This window comes from Amborella trichopoda, chromosome 3 (assembly GCF_054954075.1).
Source record: "Amborella trichopoda isolate Santa Cruz 75 chromosome 3, AtrichopodaSantaCruz75HAP2 v2.0, whole genome shotgun sequence".
Taxonomy (NCBI): domain Eukaryota; kingdom Viridiplantae; phylum Streptophyta; class Magnoliopsida; order Amborellales; family Amborellaceae; genus Amborella; species Amborella trichopoda.
The window spans coordinates 56,495,155-56,520,299 of record NC_142338.1 but is presented as its reverse complement, the minus strand read 5'-3'; the positions used below and the strand labels follow the sequence as shown (position 1 = coordinate 56,520,299).

The window sequence follows — 25,145 nt, the reverse complement described above, 5'->3', positions numbered from 1 at the left end:
TACATGGAAAACAAGCATGGTATGGAGTATGTACCAAGGCTGTTTACCACAATAATAATAATAATAGTATTTTTGTGAGATCCCATCACCACCGTGGATCATGTGCCATTATAATTGAGAACCATCACTGTAAGAAGGAAAAAGAGAAAAATAATTGCTATGTAAGAAGGAAAAAGAGAAAAATAATTGAGGTCCAGAAGGCATTGTTTAGAATCAAGCTGCAACTGCTCAAAGACATTAATGTGGTCAGGACACAATTAAGCTAAAACAGTGGACCACATCATGTGAGCATTTAGATTCTACTTGACTTTCTAAACTACAATTATCATATGATTCCCATATCCAAAAAACTTTGTGCCAATATAGCCAATTTATATCTTGGAAAGGAACTTTTCCTTCTATACAATTGGGTAACAAGCACTATGCCTATATTTTTATATTTGGCTTTGTCCTATTATTTATTACAAACACTAACATGCATGGGCCCAAAGCAGCCCTTGTTAAGACTTTCATAGTTCATGAAACAAGAAAGAAAAACTCTCCCTTCAAGCCCTTTCAAATCTTCATTTCCTTTCATTATTTTCTTTTTTCTTTGTCTCTCTTGCTTTTTTATATCAGTGGGACAAAAAAAAAAAGAAACCCAGATCTTTCACCACTTGAAGAACCCAAGCTGAAGGTGTTTTCTCAATGTATTTTCCAAAATCCTTAGCATTCACATGGCTGGCTTTAGATGTCTCAATCAATAGGATGAAATGTGTGAAGCATTGGATCCCAAGCCAATGGCATCTGACCCTTTCATGATCCTTAGCCTTTTGCAAGAGAAGATAAACATCCTGAGATTACAAAAAAGAAAGAAAATAATCAATTATCTTCCTATAAAAAAATGATAAAAAGAAGAAATATATGGAAAAGAACATGGAAAACACCCAGTAAAAAAAAAAAAAAAAGGATAAAAAGAAGAGAAGAATAACATGGAAAGCCAAATACTTACTCCCATGGAACATCTCCAACCAACATCCAGTCCCCATCTTTATCTTCATAGGTGGGCACATACTCTGAGGTCTTAGAGCCTTCCTTCTTTGCAAAATCACCTTAATGCACACAAAGCTGGTTAAGCAGAACAAATTACAAAAAAAAAGGTAAGAAAATAATAATTTTTATCTTATGATATCTACAGATGGCTCCCTTTAATACCTATTGTGAAGCAGCTGAACATGTTCTCCAAGGCTTTGAGAAGATCTTGGTATCCCTTGTAATTCTTGAGGTCAATCTTTCTCAAGTAAGGGGCTCCATCCATGCTCACTTTCACATAGAACCCGGGAGCCTCGGGCTCGGTTTTTTTCATCGAATTTGTGACATGCAAATTATTCTTCCTGTAGGAGGATCTGACCGGCGGCCATCCCACTACTTGTGCCCTGAAAGACGAGAATTCACCACGACTAAGAAAAGCTTTCTTCACATCCATCAATTCCTTTATACAAAAACATGAGTGTTTTTCTTTATCTAAGTTTATAAGATCCAAGAATGGGGCTAAGGTTGCGGTGGTAATACCCTACGCCCTTGTCACCAAGTTGTTGTGGCTTCTACTTGAAAACTATTTGAAAAAATTAATTCATAAACTATTTGAAAAAACGGCAGTGCCCTCCCCGTTGAATTACAAAAAAAAAAAAAAAAACTTATAAGATCCAATATATACGTCAAGATCTAGCCTATCTTCAGATCTAGCATAGCATAAATATTTTGAACTGTGTTTGATCTCCTCGAAGTTATTTATAGAGGCAGAGAGAGATAAAGCATTTTCTTCCATAGAAAGCTAGGAGCAAGACCAGATCTGGCAAACTTACTTGGCTACAGGTGCTCCTTCCCTCTCGATCTGGGCGGTGCAATTTGGAGATGGCTTTGATCTAACATCGTCCGTGGTATCGGAGAACACCCTCTTGCTTCCCTTCTGAGTCAAACTCGACGAGTCATCGCAACCCGGCAAGCCCAGCCTGAGCTCAGTTTCCTCAAAATTAAGGTCCTTCTCATAACTTCTTGCCTTCTCCATCTCTCTATCAACTCCCAAAGCCTCCCAGGTTTTGCGGAAAAACTTCTCCCTTATTCAGGCAAATTTCTCACTTTTCCGGCGAGTTATCCCTTTGTTCCGGTGTTCAAATGGTACTTGTGGACTTAGGTCGATGAAGATGGGATAAGTTATATAGATGAGGAAGGGAAGGGACACGATATTGGCCTTTCTAATTCAATAATTCAAGCCCTTTGGCGACACTTTGGGCAACACCGACAGCTAAGGGCGGGAACTTGTCGGTCACATGAGGGACACGGCGAACCGCCCGCTTAATTGGGCTCCGACGATCCGACGGTCCAGATTGGCCCGAGAGAAACTAGGGGCCGTCGGATCACGAGGCCGACACCCCATGTGAGCGGCCCCACCTGCCGTTACCCCGCTGCCTCACCTATGCGGCCATGGTGGTGATGATGCCATAGTGCATGGCCATGGCTTGATGTACTTATGGTGATGATGTCGACATGGGCCAGAGGGCTGTGTGATGTGATGCCATGTGCACGTGGGGTGATGGCAAGGGACATGAGCTGCATGGCCATGGGGCCATGGCCCTTTATGGGGATGGTACGATGATGATGACGATGTGTTACATGTGTCAAAGTAGGGTCATGTGGAGCATGTGGGGCCATGCGATACCGTAGTTGGAACGGAACCCTAAATAGTGCTTCTTTATTCTCGAAAGGATGAAATTTCTTTTAAGGCCTAGGCTTTATGAATACACAACAAAGCCTCATCTCAAATCCTTGGTCCTTAAATTACTTTCGGCGACACAAATCTCTATGATGGCTTTAAAAATTAATTTATAACATTGTCAATAAAAATTGGGACTAAAAAAGTGATACTGATCTTACAGATTTTGAACATTTAATTTTTAGAGCAAAATGAACGATCTAGACAATTTGTTATAATGTACATTCTTTTTAGGGCTTAAATCCCATTTTTTTTCTTAATCATAATACTCAAATCGAAATGATTGATGTAAGGACTTTTCATTGCTTGAATTACAGTTTTGGATAAATTATAAGGTGAAGCTTTGCTTATTTTAATAGAATTGAAGCCCTACCAAGCCATTTTTCTTTTTGAAAAGGGTGTGGTTTCTATAAGGTCGCAACCTTAAACAATCCAATTAGGGCCTACTTCCAAATTATATTATAACATGTAATTAGTTGAAAAATATTGTTAGGATTATTTCAAAATCTATTTTCATATCTAATTATAAAATTTTAAACTTCAAAAATAGTTTAAATCAAGTAGATCTATAAACATATGAAAATCTTGATAATGGACGGTCTAGATAATCTATTGAAAGATGCACTATTTTTAGGACTCAATTTTTTTTTTTTTTTTTTTTTTTCATATTCATGCATCTAAATGTCGAGATGATCAATTAAAGGTTTTTTCAACATTTAAACAACATTTTTCGATAAAGCTTCTAGGCTATCTGTAATTTTACATTTTAAAGTTAGAATTTTATATAAACTTTTTCCTTTCCAAAACGGTGTATTGGGCTTTTATTATTGCCAAAATTGATCCTTATACGATGCCATTGCTTTCTTTTCCTACTTATATTTTTGGGTCATAGTTTTCCATTCCTTTACGGAATATTGATTTCATATAAAGGGGGAGACAATCTCTTTTGGAGCTTTTTCTCAACAACTTTGCTTTCTTCAAATTAATTCTTTGCTAATTACAAAAAGACAGAAGTACTCTTGATCTTTATTCCATATGTTCTCATTTCACCTAACCATTGAAAAAAAATGAAACAAAAATTTAGTGTGTTTCAAGATTGGAAAATTACCTTGATCACCATGGCAAATCACATGTCAGAGATCAAAGTGGAAATTGCCTAATTTCGTCAGTTTCAAAAGTTGTTGCAAGCATTTTTTTTTTTATCCAAATAGAGGCTCAGTTGAATATTCGTCAGTAATCTTTTAGGGGCTGTTTGGATAACTGGGAATATATTGTCTGTCAAATATATTATTGGCGTAATGCTTTACTTATAAATGGATTGTTACTGTTTAGGTAGTATTTAGATGCGACCTAGGAAATACATTGTTATTGTTTGGCTATGTCTGGAAGAAATATAGGAAATGCATTACCAACATTTTACTAGCATGTACGGATAAACTATCATTTCTTTTTTTTTTATCACAAAATTCCACTAAAATGTCAAATTATCATTTTCTTCTTTTTTGACACAAAATTCGACTAAAATACTCAAGTAAAATCATAATCACACCATTCCAAAAAGATTTCTAATAATAATATTATCACCATTCCAAAAAAAATTTCTAATAATAACTTGTACCATTTTACAGTCATGACACTATTTCCTACTTATTTTAAGTGCCTTTGGCACTTATATGCAATCACATGTTTTCTAACATGACATTGGTTTCAACATGATAAGACATTGCAACAATATGATTGGAATAGCATGATTTTATTATGATGAGCTTTATTGTTATTTATTTATTATAGAAGTCTTTCGAATGTCTCTCTATATAATTTCAAATAAACAATAAATTTATGATACTAAATTCAAAATCTATAGGGTACGAGTTAGAAAATGGGAAAAGCTTAATTAGTAAACTAGAAGGTTTGGTAATTGCAGTATAAAATTTTGAGGTATTGGAAGAGATATGTTATTTCAATTGAGATTTTAGTAATATCTTATGAGGATTGTGTTGCGTGAAATTTTTTATTATGATTGTGTTGTGTAATCTATCATTGATTACAGATTTTTATTTTTATTATTTTTGTTTTTGTATGACACTAATGATGGGGGACAAGCTTAAAAAGGGAGGGATCACATTATGTTGAGGGAAATTTTTTATTATGATTGTGTTGTGTAATTTATCATTGATTACTGATTTTTATTGTTATTATTTTTGTTTTTATATGACAATTAATGCCTTCAAATAAGGGGACGAGCTTAAAAAGGGAGGGATCACCTTGTTCTTATGTAGAGAAAGGGTTAAGAAGATTTTTTTAATCAGGGATATGATAGGTAAAAAAAAAGTACCAAACATTTCCCAAAATTACTCTTCACTCTCATAATAGATTTTTCACCTATTACCGCGCGTAATGGATTTCCTGATTTTTTGAAAAATCTGGTGTAATATCTTTCCATTTCCTTATTATTACGTGTACCCAAACGGTAAAAATGTCATATTTTCTTGTAATCTATTGTCACAATTGTCACAATAGAAATGTCATATTTTCTTGTAATCTATTGTCGCATAATAGATTTATAGGTATCCAAACTGCCCCTTAAAGTAATAGATGCCAAGATTATAATAGGCATTATACTTGCCATAGCCAGGACTCGCCTTGGCCAAGGGGCTTTGGGAGTTACTCGACCGAGTCCCTGGATGGGGCCAAAAGGCCACAAAAAAAGAATTTAAAAACATAAAAAAAAATAAAAATAAAAAATAGTAAAAGTAAAATGTAATCTAAAACAACGTCAAGAAGTTAAATCTATCTTAAAAAAAGTGGATTTAAAAAAGGAAAAAGTTTATATAGAGCTGAGGCTCTAAACAATCAAATTAGAGCCCACAGCAAAAATTTCAATAGAAAAGGTTATTTTGATGCCCAAATATCCTCAAATTGATCATCTCAACCTCAAAATGCATGGACATGAGAAAAAAATGTATTTCAAGTTTTGAAAATAGTGCATATTGTAACATATTTTTGGACCATCAATTTTCAAGATTTTCAAGTTTTCATAGTTATGCTCGATCTACACTATTTTTTAAGCTTTAAATTTTATAATTAAAGATGAAATATATTTTAAGTCTATCACAAAGATTTCCAGTATTGAAACCACATTTCTCGACACTATTTGAAGGTGCGCTTTACTTTAATATTGTAGAGCCTCCGTTCTATGCAAACGATACCCTTTTTTTAAAAAAAAATTATAATTTAGGACATTTTAAAATATTTTTTAAGGAAAATTATAGATACCCCTAATTTCAACTTTCCACACATCCTACCCCCATTACTTTTTGTATTATATCCTAAACCCCAACATTATTTTTTTTATATCTGCCCCCTAGTCAAATAGTCTATGAGTTTTAGGATCAAAATACCATTTGTTCTCTCTCTTCACCTTTTGAAAAGAATGGTCACATGCTACCAATTTGTCTAAAAATGCACTCTCTACCTCTCTCTCTCGACCATCTCTCTCTTTACCCTCGTACTCTCTCATATTCTCTCTCTATCCATTCTCTCTCTTTCTCTCTCTACCCACCATCACTCCCAGTCTTTCTCTACACCAAATGATACAAGGCTTGAAAATATGGTCCGACACAATTGGTGTTGCACTTAAATTTTTTTTGCGGTCCAACACAAAAACGTGGCGAACCGCAAAAAAAAGTTCGCTCCAGCAGAAAGTATGTCGGATCGCATTTTTTAGCCATAAAACTTCTAGAAAGTTTTTTTTGCAGTCTAGCACAAACTGTGTTGGGCCGGTAACTTTCCAGAAGTTGTATGGTTGGAAAATGCAGTTCGACACAAAATGTGCTAGACCGCAAAAAATTTTTTGGTAAAGCACAAAGTGTGTTGGATCGGTAACTTTCTAGAAGTTTTATGGCTATAAAATGCGGTCAGACACAAAATGTGCTAGATGGCAAAAAATTATTTTTAGTAAGTATTGATAGAGATAATATAAAATAATAAAGTTTAAAAGAGAAGAGATAGAAAAAAGGGTATTTTGGTCAAAAAATAATTTGATTATTTGACTGGGAGGTATATACAAGAATAAATAGTATTGGGGTTTAAGTTACAGTAGAAAAAGGATTAGGGGTAGAATGTGTAAAAAGTTGAAATTGAGAATACCAATAATTTTCTCGTGTTTTAAAAAAAAAATATAAAATTAGGGATTATAGAAAAAAACAGTAACCAATTTTTTCCAAATGCGTTTTAATCATACTAAAAAAGTTTGTATAAAATTTCCACATATGGGTGAGGCGGAGTAACTTGACAGAATCTGCGTGGATTTGGCCGAGTTCCATCACATCGATACTTGCCAATGGAACAGCCATTTTTGCGACAAATTAAATGTGAAATTTAGTGATCTAAAAAAAAGTAGTTTTGGAGAAAATTGAGATATACATAAATGAGTAGCATTGCTAGTTTTTTGTGGCATTGTTGTTGAATTATTCAAAATTTTAATCTTGAAAAGGGATTATTCTTGCAAAAAGTTCATACTTGGTTATTGGTTTTCGATCTTGATCCCTTTGAATCCGAATATAATCAAGAAGGCCTAAATTCTTTAGGAAATTCGCGCTCTTCTATTGACCATATCATATTTAAATTATAGAGAAAATTATATAAATATCCACTATACTTTACGTTATTACATATTTATCAAATAGTTTCCGTTATTATATGTATGTCCGTCTTTTACTTTTTATAACTCAAATTTTTTAAAAAGATGACTTTATTCTTTTTCGGATGTTGAATAACCGAATTGGATGGTTTTTTGAATGTTCAACATCCGAAAATAGGCCGAAAGTTTAACGTTCACATTCCCATTGTCGAGTGTTGAACATCCGAATTAAAGGGTTATGTCGATACATTGTATTCCTTGTAAAAATGGTTTTGGATGTAGGACGTCCGAAAATATCATATTTTCGGAAATATGACATTTTTTTATGTTGAACATCTGAAAATGATTTTAGATGTTGGACATCCAAAAATGTCATATTTTCGGATGTTCATCATCCGAAATTGATTGCGAAATTTCAGAGACTTTCTGGAAATTCAAAGCCATATTTTTGGATGTTGAACATCCGAAAAACCTTTCAATTCAGATGTTCAACACCCGAAAATGGGAACGTGAACGTTAAACTTTTGGCCTATTTTCGGATGTTGAACTTTCGAAAACCCTTCAATTCGGTTATTTAACATCCGAAAAAAGATAAACTCATCTTTTTAAAAAAATTACATTATAAAAATAAAAAATGAACATACATGTAATAACAAAAACTATTTAATATATCCGTAATAACGAAAAGTATAACGAATATATATGTAATTTTCTCTAAATTATAATACGTCGCCACGGTTCCAATAATAACCATTATTGTTAATGGGTTTTACTGAGTACCATGAAACCTCGTATTAAATTGTATATTACGGGGAAATTATTTGTAAAATTACCGAGAATGAGATGTTGAAATATCGACATGGAAGTAGGGATGGAAGGCATTGGGAATTGGGTTCAGGCTCAATTATCAGTTGTTGACACTTGCAGCATTACCTCCTAAATTTGATTTTTACTGAAAAAGATAAAAGAAAAAAAATAAGAGGATTTATACCCTTCTTTTTTTTGTCCTTTTTTTTTGCTTCAATTTTTTTTCCCCTATTTTCTGGACATTGAAAACAGAAAACTGCAGCCATGAATTAGGTGTTTTGATTGTCATTTGAATCTCTTATCACATTATCAACAACAAAAAACCTTCACTGCACTTGGTGAAACTAAAACAAAGGAAATCAATATACAAATATGTATTTGCCAAGAGCCACCGTGATTTATCAAGCAGTTAATGCATGGTTTTTCTTTTTAAAAAAAGATAAAATATAAACTACCTAAATAACTCCACTAGGCCCCATCCTCAAAACATACACCACTTTAGGAGTCGGCCAAACACCACTCATTGACCTAGCAAATTAAAAAACAACGAACTTAAAGACAAATATAAAAATAAATAAAATATAAAATGTCAAATACACAAAAAAACCCAGACTGGGCCCTTTGTGCAAGAGGTAGGGCCCAATTCAAAGTTAAAATATAACCCCTCGCTCTCTCTCTATATATATATAAAATAAGGAAATGGTATATGGTTGCAACCCTATCAAAATAAATAAAGCCTACCTCATAACTCATCGAAAATTGTAATTCAAGTATTGGAAATTTTTTACATAGATCATCTCGGCTTCAACATTATGGTTGTGAAAAAAAAATAAGATTTCAAGCTCTAAAAATAGTGTATATTTTAACAAATAGTCTAGACTGTCCATTTCGCCCTAAAATAGGTGTTCAAAGATACTGTATATTTTTTTAGTTTCAAATTTTATTGTCAATGTTGAAAATTGATTTTAGTGTCATTATGAAAATTTTCATGACTAAAAGTGCTTTCTAGACGAGGATTTGAAGTGAAGCTTTTATTTAGTTTTCATAAAGCATAAGCCTCATAGAAACTTTATATATATATATATAAACTAGGGGTGGGCCTTATGTGTAAGAGAGATAAGAGTCCAATAAAGAGCTAGGAGGGTGACAATGTACCCGGATGGAAGTGGGTTCAAATTGGTGCCCCACCCACCCAAACCCAACAACCTTGGGACAAAGGAACCCCCTTCCAACTCAAAAAAGAGGAGACATTCAATAAAAAGCATGGCCTCCCCATCCCTTATTCTATGCCCTCGTGACTCACTAACTCAATCTTGTTACTATGCAAAGGGCCACAGCCCTTAAGTGTTGGGGAGCCACCATTTCCATTCCCTTGTGTGAATTGAACCTTGTGGTCCACAAAAAGATTTAAGCCATCTTTTCTAGAGTCTTCCATCCCTTGATCCAACCAATGCATTGTCCCTTCCTTGAATTCTCTATGGACCACAAGGAGAGAGTAAGACCTCCTATAGGGTCAGCTACTATGCATGTTTAAGCATGATAGACTCAAGGGGTAGCACTAGAAGAGGGGGTATGGGGCTAGGGGTGTGAGCCCCTACAATTTTTTAGTCCTCGTGCTTGGGGACCATCGTTGTCGAGGTGTAGGGTTAGTAGGGTCAAGAAGGCCATTTAATTTATCACTGTGGTCCTTCAATAGTGGTACTCACAATTTCCTTTTTGATTTTTCTTATTTTTTTCCCTTTGTTGAGCAGTTAAATAAACAATAAAGCAAATTTCCTTTTTTTTGTTCTTTTGCCTTTTTGGCTAGCATTGCAGCGAACCCCCTCTTCCTAGAGTCTTTAAAAGGCATGGGTATTAATATCGGATCGAACCAGCTGGTTCTATTGATTAGACCAACTAGTGCCTTACCATGAGTGATTTAAGTATGGACCTTAAATTTTTTTTTTAAATATAAAATGCTTCATTTATATGCAAAAATTACAAAGAATGTCGATCAATCCAATTTTTTTATTTTTTTGAAAATTGCCTTTCGGTCTGAGGATGGAATCCTTATTCTGAATTTTAGTTGTTGTTGTTATTATTATCATTATTGTTATTATTATTATTATTATTATTATTATTATTATTATTATTATTATTATAGTCTTTTCATTAGTAGGGCAATGACCCAAGCATTGGCCTACTAACCAAAAAAATAAAAAAAAATAAAAAACCATAATTTGGTCTGACGATATCCTCAGACCGAGGGAAATTTTAGAGAAAAAAAAAAAAAAAAGGTCAACTAACCTTCTTTGTAATTTCTACCTATAAATGGAGCATTTCATAATTTAGGAAAACGTTATGGTCTGTACGTAAATCACTCAAACAAAATTGAAATTGGTAAAAAAATTGGTCAAATATAACATCTAACTAGTTATAGCTGGACAAACTGACCATTTTTTACCAATTCGACTAGCTAAATAAAGTTGGAAATATTTTATAATATATTTCATATTTTGAATATATATTTTTTAAAACCAATCTAACAATTGGACTTAAGATAAAACTAGTCCTATCTTGATAATATTGTTTAATAGAATGGGACCTCATGAGAAGACCATGGCATTCCTAAGAAGTAGGGAAAAAAAAAAATCTCCATGCTATTTTAATGGATTCATTTCTAGGATGTAAAAGAATGTTGGGTACTCAAGCATAGTAAATGAGGCAATAGATAGGTTTGATGGCTTTAATCCTCCATGCTGACCCCACTTCGAGGATATGCACTAAAAACCCCTTGGAGTTTTGGGAAGAAATAAGATGAAGGTCGCATTGAATGTGATACATGCATTATACGAATAGTGTGCATGTAACATCAGCTATTGTCAAAAACTAAGGCTCGATATTTAGCATTTCTTGATCCCTTCCCTCGCTTCCTACTCACTAAATAATACGTTCCATATCATCATCATTGTTTCGGATAAGAAGAAAATAATAATAATGAGAAATTTAAACAAAAGTCTATTTTATTTTTGGAATTAAAATTTTTTCCTATGTACTTCATATTCTATATTCAAATTTCAGTTTTTGAAAGCATAAAATATATAAGCTCGAATTTGGCATGTTTCTCATCATCGCAAACTTATAAAAACTATTTTAAAATAAATAAGTTACTAAAACACCTCTGAATATTATAGGCATATTTTAGTTATTTATTATTTTTGAAATATTTTTGGATGTGTGTGATTAGGAGAAGTATGTACCTGCGAAACTTTGAGCTTAGTTTGATGTATAGAAAAAGATAAAAAATTATAACACACTTGGTAGTTTAAAAGAAATGGGACTTAAGCTCAAACAATGAAATACATACGACTAGTTATAAATGGAAAAGTAGTTTATGCATTGGGGGATGCATAAGTACATTTGTGCCGCCCAAGGCTTCTCACATCATCTTAAAGGTATATGTAGAATTGTAGTTTGTCCAAAAAAAAAGTAAAATCAATAGTTTGAAATTGAAATTTTCCTTCAAAAAATAATCTTTTTTGTATTTATTATTATTATGGGAAAATTTTAATTATTATTACCATATGGATCTTCCTCTAGGATTTCCTTGAAAAAATATTAGTATTATTTACACATTCATGATCTCCATGTTAGAGAACATATATATCTTAAGGGTGTGGTTTCTTGCGACCTTAAACAATCCAATTAAGGTGCACCTCCAAATTTTATTATAACATATAATTTTGATGTAAAATACTCTTAGGATTATCTCAAAATCTTTTCATATCTAATTGTAAAATTTTGAACTCGAAAAATGGTCAAAATCAAGTAGATCTATAAAGAGATCGAAATCTTGAAAATGGACGGTGCAGATAAAGTGTTGTAAGATGCACTATTTTAAGGACTCAATTTTTTTTTTATTTTTCCTAGTTATATATCTCGATGTCAAGATGATCAATTAGAGTGTTTTTCAATATTAAAACAACATTTTCCTATAGATTTTTGAGGTGCATCCGCAATTCTACATTTTAACGTTGCAACCTTATATAAACTTTTTCCATATCTTAAAGCCCAAAATCCATCTAAAAAATGGATCATGAAGAGGGGACTCATATCTACATATAAGTCCTAGGTCTCATAAAAACTGTCTCCTTTATAAATTTTGAAAAATAAAACAAGATCTTTATATACATTTATCTAATAGCAATAGTAGAATGTCATTGTAGAAAATTTGTCTATTGGTGCTTCAACTTATTCAACTTTGTGATTTGGAGAGGGATAATCACCCTCACAGCTCAAAGTTGGATAAGAGTTGAAGCCAACATTTCCCAGGTAATAATGCATGATCATCTTCTTTGTAATGGTTTTAATAGTTAATAATGCAAGACTATCCTCTCCCTGTAATAGTTTTAACAGTAACACTACAAGATCATCCTCTTTGCATTAGTTTTAATGGAAATACTGATAGTCTAGGAATTTAAATTTTTATTATTTCCAAAATAAATTCTACTCTCTATGGTTTGATAAAATCCCACGCATTTTGTTCTCTTTTGATATATATATATATATATATATAAACTTTTATTTTTATTTTTTATTTTAACGTTGAGAAAGATTTGGATTTCCCAAATATTTTTAAAACCATCCAGTTTGTTTTTGGTGGGTTCCTTGGGATTGAAATTTTAGACCTTAATGCTTAACCACTACCTGATTTCATAAAAAAAAAAAACCTAAACCACTAAACCTCCATTGATTCAATGCTCATCATTGCAGGAGGCACTATACAAGACTACCCACTAGAAATGTCTCATAACGACCATATTATATGTCATATATTGCTTAGATGGGGGAGACACATTAATCCCCTTTTGACTCCTCCTTAATGTCTACACTATATCACTGCACTTTGGTATATTCTAGCTTAGTAGGCATGCATCTATAGGTTTTGTAAGAAAAGAAGAGCATGTAGTGATTTTGCTTAGTAGTGTACCAAACTGAATACTAGATCAATTTTATGTAAAATAGAAACTTGGTCTACGGTTTTTGTCAGTGTGTTGAGACATTAAGGAAGCATTCGTGTCTGACATTTTAAAAACTCATACACATGTTCTTTAACTTTTTTTTGGTTGAAATATCACAATATAAGTTCTTAATGCTACTTAATATTATGCTTCATCTTTTATCTAGATAATGTATATGTCATGTTTGAAAGACCAAATTTTAAATTGACAGTTTTAATATTCATATATGTCATGTCTGGCGCTTTGTATCCTTGTAAACAAAACCAATGTTGCATTCTTAGTGTTATAATATGGATACCACCATTTGGAAGGACCACATGAATTTTGAGCTACCAATCTTGTATTTCTAAGAAAAACGAAAATCTTGTGGCTCAAAACTCAAAAGGAAGGCGGTAGGGAGTAGGTCGTACTGCCGTACCCGTAGTCTTGCCACCTTCAATTACATCTCTACCGTCCACTTACAAGGCAAAAAATATTTTTACATGTAGTGTGCTCTTGCATGACCATAATGTAAACTTATCCCCACAGGTAAAATACCTACTTAAGAGTATATCTTCTATCAAAAATTTTGGGATCCACTTAAGAATCAGAAGACGAATATTACCCCCCAAAAAAAAAATTAAAAATTTATAACATTAATATTTGAGCATCCAAAATTTGGATGTTCTTTGTTCAATCTTAGGTAATTCTTGAGGCACATATGGAGTGACTACGAGTTTTATTTTCATTTTCTCATCTGAGGTTGGTCACTAGTTTGGAGATACACCCACGTGGAATGTTTTTTTTTTTTTTTTTTGGGTAATTTAGTGGGGAAGACAGGCCCCTATCATTTTTATTTTTATTTTTTTTAAATGGATTAGGAGTTAGATTTTTTAAAATGTTAATGAGGTCCGTTTTTTTTTTTTTTAAGTAGATCAGGAGTTAGATTTTTTAAAATGTTAATGAGGTAGTGTTAACGGTAGGAATGGAAACCACAATGTGGTGACTAGGTGTGGGGATGCTACTACCACAACTCCAGTCCTTTTCCTACACCCATGTAGATTTTTATTTATTATTATTTTTTTTTCCAGTCCTTTTCCTACGCCCATGTAGATTTTTTTTTTTTTTTTGTTTGGTAATTCAGCGGGAGAAGACAGACCTCTATCGTTTATTCAATAGTTTAGGGAGTTACATTTTGAATATTAATTGGGTGTATCAACGGTAGGAATGGATACCACGATGCGTGTGGGGACGGTACGACCACAACACCAGCCCCTTTTACACCCATGTAGAGTTGAGTCCTTAAAAATACCACTAGATACAGTATTCACCCGAGGGAGCATGCAATTGTTGGAGCATATAATTTTTAGGTTCCATTTCACACGAGAGAAATAGTAACATGGACTGTCTCCGAGATTAACGCCACTTGATAGAGAGAGAGTCGCTACTTTAGAGAGAGAGAAAGAGATGACTGCCACTTCACGGACAGATGGTTGCCACTTTAGACAGAGATGATTGCTATGAAACTTCATCGAGAGATGGTTGCCACTTTAGAGAGAGAGAGAGAGAGAGAGAAGGGGAAGAATTAGAGGGATGATTGCTACTTTAGATAGAGAGGGAGAGTGAGACGCATGCGACTTGATAGAGAGAGATGAATGCCACTTCATGGAGAGATGGTTCCATTTTAGAGAGGGTGACGTTTGTATAAGCTTTCAACTTTATATTATTGGAGTAAGGTGTACTTCAAAACAATGTCGAAAAATGCACAAAGTCTTACGATAATATGGAAATTTATAGTTGTCTTTAACAATGAAATTAATGTTTCAGAAATTGTGATGATCAAACGTATTTACAAACACTTAAAAAATAGACCGTCCTGATAATGTCTTTGAAGATTAACTATTTATAGGATTAAAAATCTTTTTTTTAAAATGTTCATGCATCTCGAGATCAAGATGATCGATTTGAAGGTTTTCGATTACTAATTGCTTGTTTAAGTGTACTTTATCCGTACGGTATAAGGTTGAAACCTTATATGAATTTTTTTTTTCTTTTAAAAAGGGAGATGGTTGCCATTTTAGAGAGTGAAAAAAACTAGAGAGATGAATGGCAGTTTGTTGAGAGAGAGAAAGGTCGCTTTCTTACGCAAGAGCAGGAGGGACATTGGAGGGGAGTGGGAGTTTGAAGGGATGAGTAGTGCTTTGATTTTTACTCCCTTTGGGTAAGATTTGCATGATAATGTCGATGTCCATATCTACATGGATGACGTTTTTTGATGTGAGATGTGCAGCTTTCAGAGACACACGTGTGCTGCCTCTATTCCTAAGGATGGGTAGGCCTCTCACGCCCACACGAATGAGTTTTGTAGAGAGAGAAAGAGAGACCCCACCCCCTTTGTTTGGAGTAGAAGGGGTGTACTGTACTTCTTTTGTTTTCTCTCACATCCTTTACGGAATTATAATACCACTCGTGCTCCTTGTCTCCCATCCCATGCCTCATGTTTACACATTATGTGTGCTCATGCATTATGAATGGCATGGATGAGGCATCACCCATCATTCATGCAGGGGAAACATGGAGAAAGGACGCAGGAAGATAGTTACGTATCTTCTTGTAACGAGTGGTTTATATTTTGCACCTAGAGAGAATTTTTGTTATATATATATATATGGGTTTTTTTTTTTCAAAGTAAATTCCCAAGTAAACACTAGTTGAGGATGAAAATATGAGAAAAGTTAAAGGAAAATATTTATATGAGGTTACAACTTTACATTGTTGAGATAAAGAGCCCCTTAAAAATCCTTAGATTAAAGAAAAAGAAAATAACACTGTAAAGATTGAAAATTGTTATAACATTTCGTTTTGAAAATTTTTTACTTATATGTGGAATTGTTGTCGGAAAATTAGTGGGTGAAATAGGTGCAGAAGATGGAAAATTAGTGGGTGAAATAGGGGCAGAAAATTAGAAGCTCAAACTCATAGTGTTTTCGGGCATGTAGGAGAGCTATTTTAAGAAAATATTTATCCACCCGAGCTTGAAACTCACACACTAGACATCAGAGTCTTGATAGTTTAGAGAGAGAAAGAAATAACATTGAATAGAAAGAAATATGTTATCCCACAAGTTTTGCTCTCTGAAATTACAAAGAAAGAGAGAAAGAGACAAAATCAAGTAGAAAGTGAGAGGTTATCCCACTGGTTTTGCTCTTTAGGATTATAGATAATGGTGTTTTGAAAGAGATGCAAAATGGCTGGAAAACTCTATCTCGTCTGGGAAAAAATAACCCAGCTTATAGAGATCACATGCATTTATTGTAGTAGTAGTTACATGTATATCAACAGCTATAAGTTACATGTAGTCCATTAACTTACTTGATGGTTGATGTTACAGTCTCATTTTGCCTCTATTTCATCAAGTGCAAAGTACGCGTGTGTCGAGCACATGAACTCTCTCACCTTTGTACCAAGAATATAATATATTGAAATACGTGCTCTTAATAACAACTAAATAAACTATCTATTCTTCAATGTGAGACTCAAACTCACGGCTTTCTCTCTGTCAAAAACAATTTAAAAAAGAACCACAAAACCATATTGTTGTTTTGAAATATGCACAAATATTTTTCAAACAAAAAATACTAACAACTGAAAGTTTGATCTTCTTGTTTTGAGAAAGAAATGCATTTAGGAAAGGGGCTGGGTTACGGTGGTAGCACCCCCAATACCTAGCTACCACGATGTGGTTTGAATTTTGTTGACATCACTTACTAACACCTTCAAAAAAGCTCTAATTTATATGAAAAAAAGGATAGCAGCCTGCCTTCCCAAAAAAAAAAACAAAAAACAAACTGAACGAATCAAATGAAATCAACTTTAGTGCATACAAATCCCCTTCCAAGGCATGTTGTACTTTTGTTAACAAACTACCTAACTATGTGATTGAGTTTTGAGGGTGTTGTGGGTAAAGTAAACAATGAAATTGGACTTCGATTGCTTAGGATCCTTTCTGGTCTTTGGTCCACTGCTGGAACAGAATGAGTGAGGTCAAGGCTTCAATTTCCAAGTTGCTGCTTCACAGAACCTTCTTAGAGAGAAAAAGTGAGATGATTAGCAATGCTTGGTTTATAATATGGACCTTTTAAAACAATTCCTCGATATATTATTCTCCAGATACAGAGAAGTTTGCAGTTATGCACATTCAATAGAATAGTTGTTTAGAGAGAGGAGAGAGAGATTTTGAGATGATTAGGTTTGATACAATTATAAAATGGGCCCAGCAACCAATTCCTAATTTTCTAGAGAGAGAGAGAATGATTATTGTTAGCCTTTTGGGTAGGTGTTTTGCCAGTTTTTTAAAGTACACCGCACAATAAACCTTCTAACCCAAATGTTAAACTCGAGCTTAACCTTGAGGATGAATCGGGCCATTTCGGACCTATCCGTACGAAAATTCCCTTATTTTTTTAACCCACTGTTTTTCTCTCTCTCTCTCTCTACAGAGAGAAACCAATCTCTCTTTCTCTCTCTTATTGTGAGAAATTGAATTGAACATTCTCGCCACCAGTTGCAAATCAACTGTCTAGCGTTCAGCCAACATTAAGAATATGTGGAGACCAAAACCCTAAAATTCTAATTGGACGTGTCACCGGGGGTTAACCTATTTAACCCGGGTTAGTGGGGGTGTTAGTTAGTTAGGGTTTAGAGACAGGTGTCGCTTTTGTAGGATACAAAAAAAAAGCGGGGTTTTGACGGGTTTGGGGTGTCAATAATTTGACGGGTAAGGAAGGAGCGGCGCACATGGGGTAGAGAGAGAATGGTGGAGTTTTTAGAGAGAGAGAGAAAGGGCGAGGGACATGGGAGAGACAGGGGCACATGGGAGCGGACCCGCCGCTAATGAATCTTGGCACATGGACTTCCCCCGGGTTGACTTAACCCGCGTAGGGATCCACTCTCTCTCTCTCTCTAAACCTAAAATACATGCACAATCCTCCCTTTCTCTCTCTTCAACACGCGATTACTTGTTAACAGAGCCCCTTTTTCTCTGTATCATACAATGCACACTGCTCATAAAGTAACTCCTCAACATGCCTCTTTCTCTCTCTACAATCGCTTTTAAATAACTTCACTCCCCATAAAATTTTACCTAAACAAGTACGATTGAGTTTTCTCTCTCTAAAAATAGATGAAAAAACCACTCTCTTGCTCCGACTGAGTTTTCTCTCTCTAAAAATAGATGAAAAAACTACTCCCTTGCTCCGACACAAGCTACATTATCATTTCTCTCTCTCTCTCTACCTCGCCATGAACCTCATTACATAAACAGCCACACAAACACCATATATTTAAGTGACCAAAATTTTAGATATCGAATCTTAGAGAGAGAGAGAGAGAAAGAGAGTTCATTGTACACAGACAGATGATAAAAATCTGGAGCAAATAAAGAGAGATCTCAAAAATCAATGCTAGCTAGCTACAGTTCATTGTACACGGCCATCAGAAATCTCTGATCGCTAATGCCCCTTTTGGTTGTGCGTGAAAATATACTTCAAATCACACTCTCTCTCTCTAGCTAAAAACCACATTCTCTCTCTCTCTCTCTCTACATAATCATTCGCTCCCTTACATCCACCTCCATTCGCCACGTGTCCCCTCCTGGTGACCCCCCTGAACTATACAAATACTCCCCCTCTAAACTCCCCCACAATTCCTTCTCTTCACCACCTTTCCCAACTCTAAATAATCACCACCCGAAACCAAAACCCATTAAACTAATCCCAAATCATAGAAGAAATACAACGAAGAAGAAGAAAGAAGCAGAAGAAGAGGAAGAAAAAAGGAGAAGAAGCTCTCTTTGTTTGTTTTGCAGAGATTTAATGGCGACTGATCTGAGTCTTAACTTTGAGGCGACGGAACTCCGTTTGGGGCCGCCGGGAAATGGAGATTCCGCCGGTAAGGGTATCGGGAAGCGGGGGTTTTCAGAGACGGTGGATTTGAAGCTCAACTTGATGGAGCCGGCACCGCTGGATGTCCCCGCCAGTACCGTCAAGGATACGGGCGTGGATCTGACGGAGAAGCTACGTGGTAGTAACGCCGTTGCGGATCCGGCCAAGCCTCCGGCGCATAAGTAAGTGAATTGACCAACCTGCTCCTTCGTATCTTTGAAATGATGAAAATGCAACTTTGTTTTATGAGGAATAATTACAGTTTTGCAACTATTTGTTCTGATGACTTTAATTTTCTTTCTAGTCATAACATTTTTCCATAATATGATAAGTTTAATTTCCTTTCTAGTTATAACATTTTTCCATCATATTGATGAGTTTGATTTTCCTTCTCGTGATAACATTTTCCCATCATGCTAGAGCCTTTTTTTTCAAACTATAAAATTGTTCATTATGCTGGTGCATAATTTTCTTTTAATTAGGACTTTTTATTATTCTTATTTAGTTTTGTTTGAATTTTTAAGCATGGTTTTCTTTAGAGAAAAAAATTTCTCCATCACCTATCATTGGTGTAATTTTTGGTTGCATGATGTCCATTTTTAATTCTAAATGATCAAGACGGAATTTTATGTTTTAAGGCTTAATTAGTTTATTGGCAGGGTAGTTATATTTCATAATTTCTACATACCCATAAAAGAAAGATAATTTCTCTCCCCTTGTTAGTTTTTTAAATTAAAATTAAGGTGCAGCATAAACATGGTTCGAGTTATAAGGGATTGGGAGCATTAGCGCATGTCATTTGCGTCGTGGGTTTAGTAGACATACAATTATTACTTAACCAAGGGCATAGCGTTTTTTATTGTTGAAAACTAAGGACTAATTATTGAGTCCTATAAATTTTCAAAAGATCGGAAGTTTCATGCCATTTACACATAGATAAAGGTATTTAAAGCATTAATTTTGTTAATCGAATTTCTGGATATTAGAGGGTTCTAGGCTCAATTTAAAAGGACTCGGGTGTGACTCTCTAAGGTCCCCAAGCCCGATTCAGGCAACTCAGCCAAGTCAGTTAGAGTCATGGCTGCGTCCTAAAAACAATAAGATCCTGGGAGGGCAAGACCCGGCCGATTCCCATGATTTTGCGTACAAACTCAGCGGTATGCTGCATCAAAGTTGAACTTGTCAAGTTTTCAGACACCGAATAAACCACTATGATACCTTTGACAATAATGATATCTAAAATTCTCATGAAATAAATCATCATCATCATCAAAACTTTTTTTCAACTAATTGGGGTCTCGCCTGTTTGGTAGAACAAATGACTAATGTTATTTTTCCTTTGGTGCTCAATGTAGGGCACAAGTTGTAGGGTGGCCACCAGTTAGGTCATTTAGGAGAAACATGTTGGCTACTCAATCCTCAAAAGGAAACAACCGAAGTGAAGAGGGGGAGAAGAATGCAGGGGCCACATATGTGAAGGTTAGCATGGATGGTGCCCCTTATCTGAGGAAGGTGGACCTAAACATGTACAAGAGTTACCAAGACCTCTCAAACTCTCTAGAGAAAATGTTCAGCTGCTTCACCATGGGTAAACTAAGCAAGATGCATTTTCTTTTGTCTTATTAATTTTCAGTTTTATTTTAAAAAATAAATAAAGGCAAATGATTGAAAATGAGTTTATAAATAAAAGACTAATATCTCCACATGGGGCTTAGCCTCTAGGCTTGATGTGTGTGTGAGAGAGATATGAAACCTCCATGAATCTTCCCTCACCCCATTTAATATTTTTATAATCAGCAAAAAGTTAATCTCCCTCATCATGCCCATATTATTAATAGAAGAAAATGGGCCCCTTTTTTATCATTTTCAAAACAATCCATTTATTTTTCATTTCTTGAAAACCTTGGGGGTTGGTGGCTTATTGATTTTATTTTAACTGTATAAATAAAAGAAGATGGTTTCCTAGTTCTTATTTAATGTTTGCTAGCTTTTTATTTTCCTTTAAGAAAAAGCTTTTTTATCAATTTTCCTCACTTTTTCTTTTCAGGTCAATGTGGGTCTCAAGGAATTAACTTCTTGAATGAGAGCAAGCTCATGGACCTCCTCAATGGCTCAGAGTACGTGCCCACATATGAAGATAGGGATGGGGACTGGATGCTCGTTGGAGACGTCCCATGGGAGTAAGCCCTAATACCCTTTTACTAAGGGTAAAATAGTAATTTTTCCCATGTCAATTTTTCAATTTAAATTAGTTTGGGATATGGGAAATCTCTCTCCAGGGATGATTTGCATTGAATAAGCTGCTTTCACATGTTTGTTTCATGCGAAAATGGTGCGATAGAGCAGAAATTTTCATCTATGATCTCTTGGGGAAAAAAAAGAAAGTATTATATTTTGCAAGGTTTTAAGGCAATTTCTCGAAAATCTCTCTTTTAGAGTGATATTTCAAACAAACAAAATAATCTGTTGTGGAAAGTGTCTAACAATGGGAAATATGAAACAAAAAAGCTTCAAAATAGTGGTGGAGCTAGATGCTCTAACAATTATCACGATAATGGAAGGGATCAATAACATAAGAAATCCTAAATGCTCTAACAATTGTCACGATGGTGGCAGAAATATTACAGCTTGCTACTATAATTATCGACAGATTCCTATCATAGAACTACCCAAACTCTCCTCTAAAACTTTTTCTTCTTTCCAAAATGCCATAAAGGGACAATTTAGATATTCAGTCAACCAGGTTGGGGCGTTATAGTCATCTGCATGTGAGAGATAAGCATGGCCTCACCGTTTGTTTAACTCTATCTAATGGGTCTGATGGTGCCACGTGTCATGTAGGAAGATGAAAATAGTCGAGAGATTTATACTCTTTTAACATATTTTATTCTTGTTTTAGAAATTTGATTACACGTTATTAAATTTACTTATTTTTGCATGCAGGATGTTCGTTGATTCATGCAGGCGTTTACGTATAATGAAAGGGTCCGAGGCCATTGGACTTGGTTGGTTTCTCCGTCCATTTATTTCTTTTTTATATTATTTTAATATATTCCATTATTTATTTTGGGGGATAGTTAAAGCCCAAAGGTTTCGGTTTAAGCGGCAGGATTTCTGATGAAGGCACGAAATTTCGGCTTTTTATTGCTTTAAGGAAAAGTGAATGCATATTATTCGCCATGAAAAATGCCGAAATTTTGCAACCCGCTCCAAATTTTCAGCCAAAATAATGGATTGTGTCGGCCTTTATCAGACACATTTTATCCTTCAAATTTATGGGGTAGCCAAATTTTGGCTAATATTGATGCATCTTCCAGAATTTCCTGAACAAATTATCTTTTATCTCTTCTTAATTAATTTCTACACATTCATTTTAATATTATAATTCATGTACATAACTTTTTAATATTAAAATATGTTTTAAATAAGTATTTGATTTGATTTTTTTAATTTTTCAGCTCCAAGGGCGGTGGAGAAATGCAAGAACAGAAGCTAAAGTAAGGGAGAGGGCAAGGCAACCAGCTCTATCTATAAAAGAAGAGAGAGAAAGAAGAAATCAATGGTGGAGATGTGTGTGTATCATGGTGTGTTTGTTGTTATGTTAAATTAAAGATGTTGGGTTATTTGTTATGGACACTAAACAATAACATTTGGGATATTAAGACTCCTTACAGTTGTTTCTTAAGAGTAGTAGTTCTGTCTCTCTTCATCCACTTCCATGTAAGGAAAATGAAAAACTTATGTGGTTCTGTATTGTTCTATGTTATGTGTTGATTGGGTTAATAAATCGTCGATGCGGTGTGTTTTCTCTTCGGTTTTTCCTCTTTCATTATCTAGAGTGTCTATTTTTAGGATTTTAATATGTTTACAGATCTACTTGATTTGAACCGTATTTAGTGTTTAAAATTACTGAATTAGATATGATAATTATCAGGCCATCTCAAGAATTTTTAAACCAAAATTATGCCTTATGAAAACATTTGGAGGTGTACCTTATTTTCATTATTTAAAGTTTATACAAATCACACCCTTTTTAGAAATGATCCAAAAAAGAAAAAAAAATGTAAAAATAAGTATTCATGGCCAAAACACTTTTTCGTCTTTACCAAAATGATGGAAAACATAAAAAAAACATATTACAAATAATTTTTTCTGAATTTTTTTAAAGATTTTTTTTAAGATCCTGAACTTGACCACCAAAATCGGGCTTAATGGGACTTGCCCAGGCCGATATGCCTGTTTTTCCAAACATTGCGTGGCACCATTTAGAGGGAATTTCTTTGTCCCATTCTTGACATATTTTGGTTTCTTCAACATAAATATAGCAAGAATACAACATAAAAAAACAATAATTCAATAATAAAAGGACTAAAATACCACACAAGATTCAGGGGTATATTTTATTTTTTTAGACCCATGTGATTATGAGAAGTATGTATGTTCCAAATTTGAACTTAATCCAATACAATATAAAAATATGAACATGAAATACCTATATATCCTAAAATAATGGGACCTAAGCGTAAAATATGAAATATCTCTAAAAATAAAATGACATTTTTTGGATCTTTTCTAGTATTTTTCTTGTTTTATGATTGGATAAGTTGGCTCGGTTTTAGGCCAACCATGTTCTTTTCACATAGTTGATAATTGCCTTTTCACATGTTCTTTTCACATGTTCTTTTCACATAGTTGATAATTCTAGGAATGCTACATCAAAGGCCCGATTCCTACCGAGGGTGGGGGCCCTCTCCGCACTATTCACCCAAAAAAAAAAAAAAGATAATAAGCTCCAAATTCATCAAAATAATTGGTTAGAAACTTTCAAAGGTAGATTAGTGTCACACTGTCACTACATGACTCGTTGGATTTGCTTGACTTGTTTGACTACTTTAAGACCTCTCAATATGAAAACAATTTTTTTGTCACAACTATTTCACTATTTCCCTTTACTTAAAATGAAGGAATCCTCCATATCTTTGACCTCTGATTAAAGGCCTTTGGTCTACATAGCTAAGGCCAAATTTCCTTTAATATTCAATCAAAAGATAGACAACAAAGCATACTTTACTTTAAATAGGCAAACCATATGATATGATCTTCCACCGACCATTAAAGAGAGAGAGAGAGCTAAAAATATCAGAAAGCCAGCTTTCCACTATGCTCCATGAGATATGATGATCCTTTACAATCTCACATTGATTTCCATGGTTGTGATCCAATGAAGGTGTGAAGAAAAATAAAGCTGAATTTGCTTTAAACAGGCAGCCAAGCCATGAGATAGTGAGCAAAGCCAAACTTTCTTTATAGGAGCAGCCATGAGAGATGGGTTTCCATGTCACCAATACGATAGAGTAATAAAGCCAAATTTGCATTCAACGGACAGCCATATAGTAATTGATTTTCCACGATCTTCCATGGATTTCCCTTCCTAATGCATGAAAGTCATAGAATCTTAGTGTAGGCCCAAATTTGTCATAAAAATGGTCAAAAATTTCCACCTATGCAGGCTTTGCCAATTAGTGACAAATAGAACTGCTTCAAACCAATCTAAATATAGAGATAAATTTATGGAATAATGAATCTAAAAACCAAGGAAAGCCAATAAAGTAAAAAGAAAGATAAGAATTTAATATTAGGAAGCATAGAACGTTGTTCGCTGATCATTAAATTGATGTCACATCGAAATTCTCTCGAATGCATTCATTTTAAATTCTATCCGTTCCAGTCTTACCACTCATCCATCTCAACTACACTCATTCTATAGATATGTTGGTTCTTGACCGTCCAACGTTCCACTCTAGAAAGCAAAGCTTGTCTCACAGTTATCGTATAAAACTTCCCCTCCCGCTTCATTGCTATATGTCGATTACATAAAACTCCATTTTCGCTATTATATATCAACCCAAAATAAGGTTGAATACTATGAGTTGGTTAATATTTTGTATCATTTTACTAGGGTCTTGAAATTTTAAGTTTTTATCTTTTTTTCATCTTGCCATAATTCAAAAGTTAAACTTTCA

The 25,145-nt window shown here is 34.3% G+C and overlaps 2 protein-coding genes across 4 annotated transcripts; one reads left to right on the top strand and one right to left on the bottom strand.

Moving 5' to 3' along the window:
• Positions 1–351: 351 nt before the first annotated feature.
• Positions 352–2,171, bottom strand: ATAUX2-11 (AUX/IAA transcriptional regulator family protein). 2 transcript variants are annotated; one of them, XR_016051862.1, is made up of 4 exons: positions 1,845–2,171; positions 1,195–1,415; positions 992–1,107; positions 352–833 (listed from the first exon to the last, which is right to left on the bottom strand). XR_016051862.1 is itself a non-coding variant. In XM_006838806.4 (4 exons), exons 1-4 carry the CDS (start codon positions 2,045–2,047, stop codon positions 740–742), a joined length of 618 nt encoding a protein of 205 aa, XP_006838869.1. In that variant the 5' UTR covers positions 2,048–2,171; the 3' UTR covers positions 352–739. The 2 variants fall into 2 exon arrangements, 1 of the variants encoding a protein (XP_006838869.1); XM_006838806.4 differs by having other exon boundaries at positions 992–1,091.
• A 16,784-nt stretch (positions 2,172–18,955) lies between these two features.
• Positions 18,956–22,930, top strand: IAA16 (indoleacetic acid-induced protein 16). Of its 2 annotated transcripts, none has more exons than XR_016051861.1 (5): positions 18,956–19,304; positions 20,478–20,710; positions 21,170–21,329; positions 22,066–22,127; positions 22,581–22,930. XR_016051861.1 is itself a non-coding variant. In XM_006838804.4 (5 exons), the coding sequence occupies exons 1-5, from the start codon at positions 19,054–19,056 to the stop codon at positions 22,616–22,618; spliced, it is 717 nt and encodes a 238-aa protein (XP_006838867.1). In that variant the 5' UTR covers positions 18,956–19,053; the 3' UTR covers positions 22,619–22,930. The 2 variants fall into 2 exon arrangements, 1 of the variants encoding a protein (XP_006838867.1); XM_006838804.4 differs by having other exon boundaries at positions 21,170–21,302.
• The last annotated feature ends 2,215 nt before the right edge of the window (positions 22,931–25,145 follow it).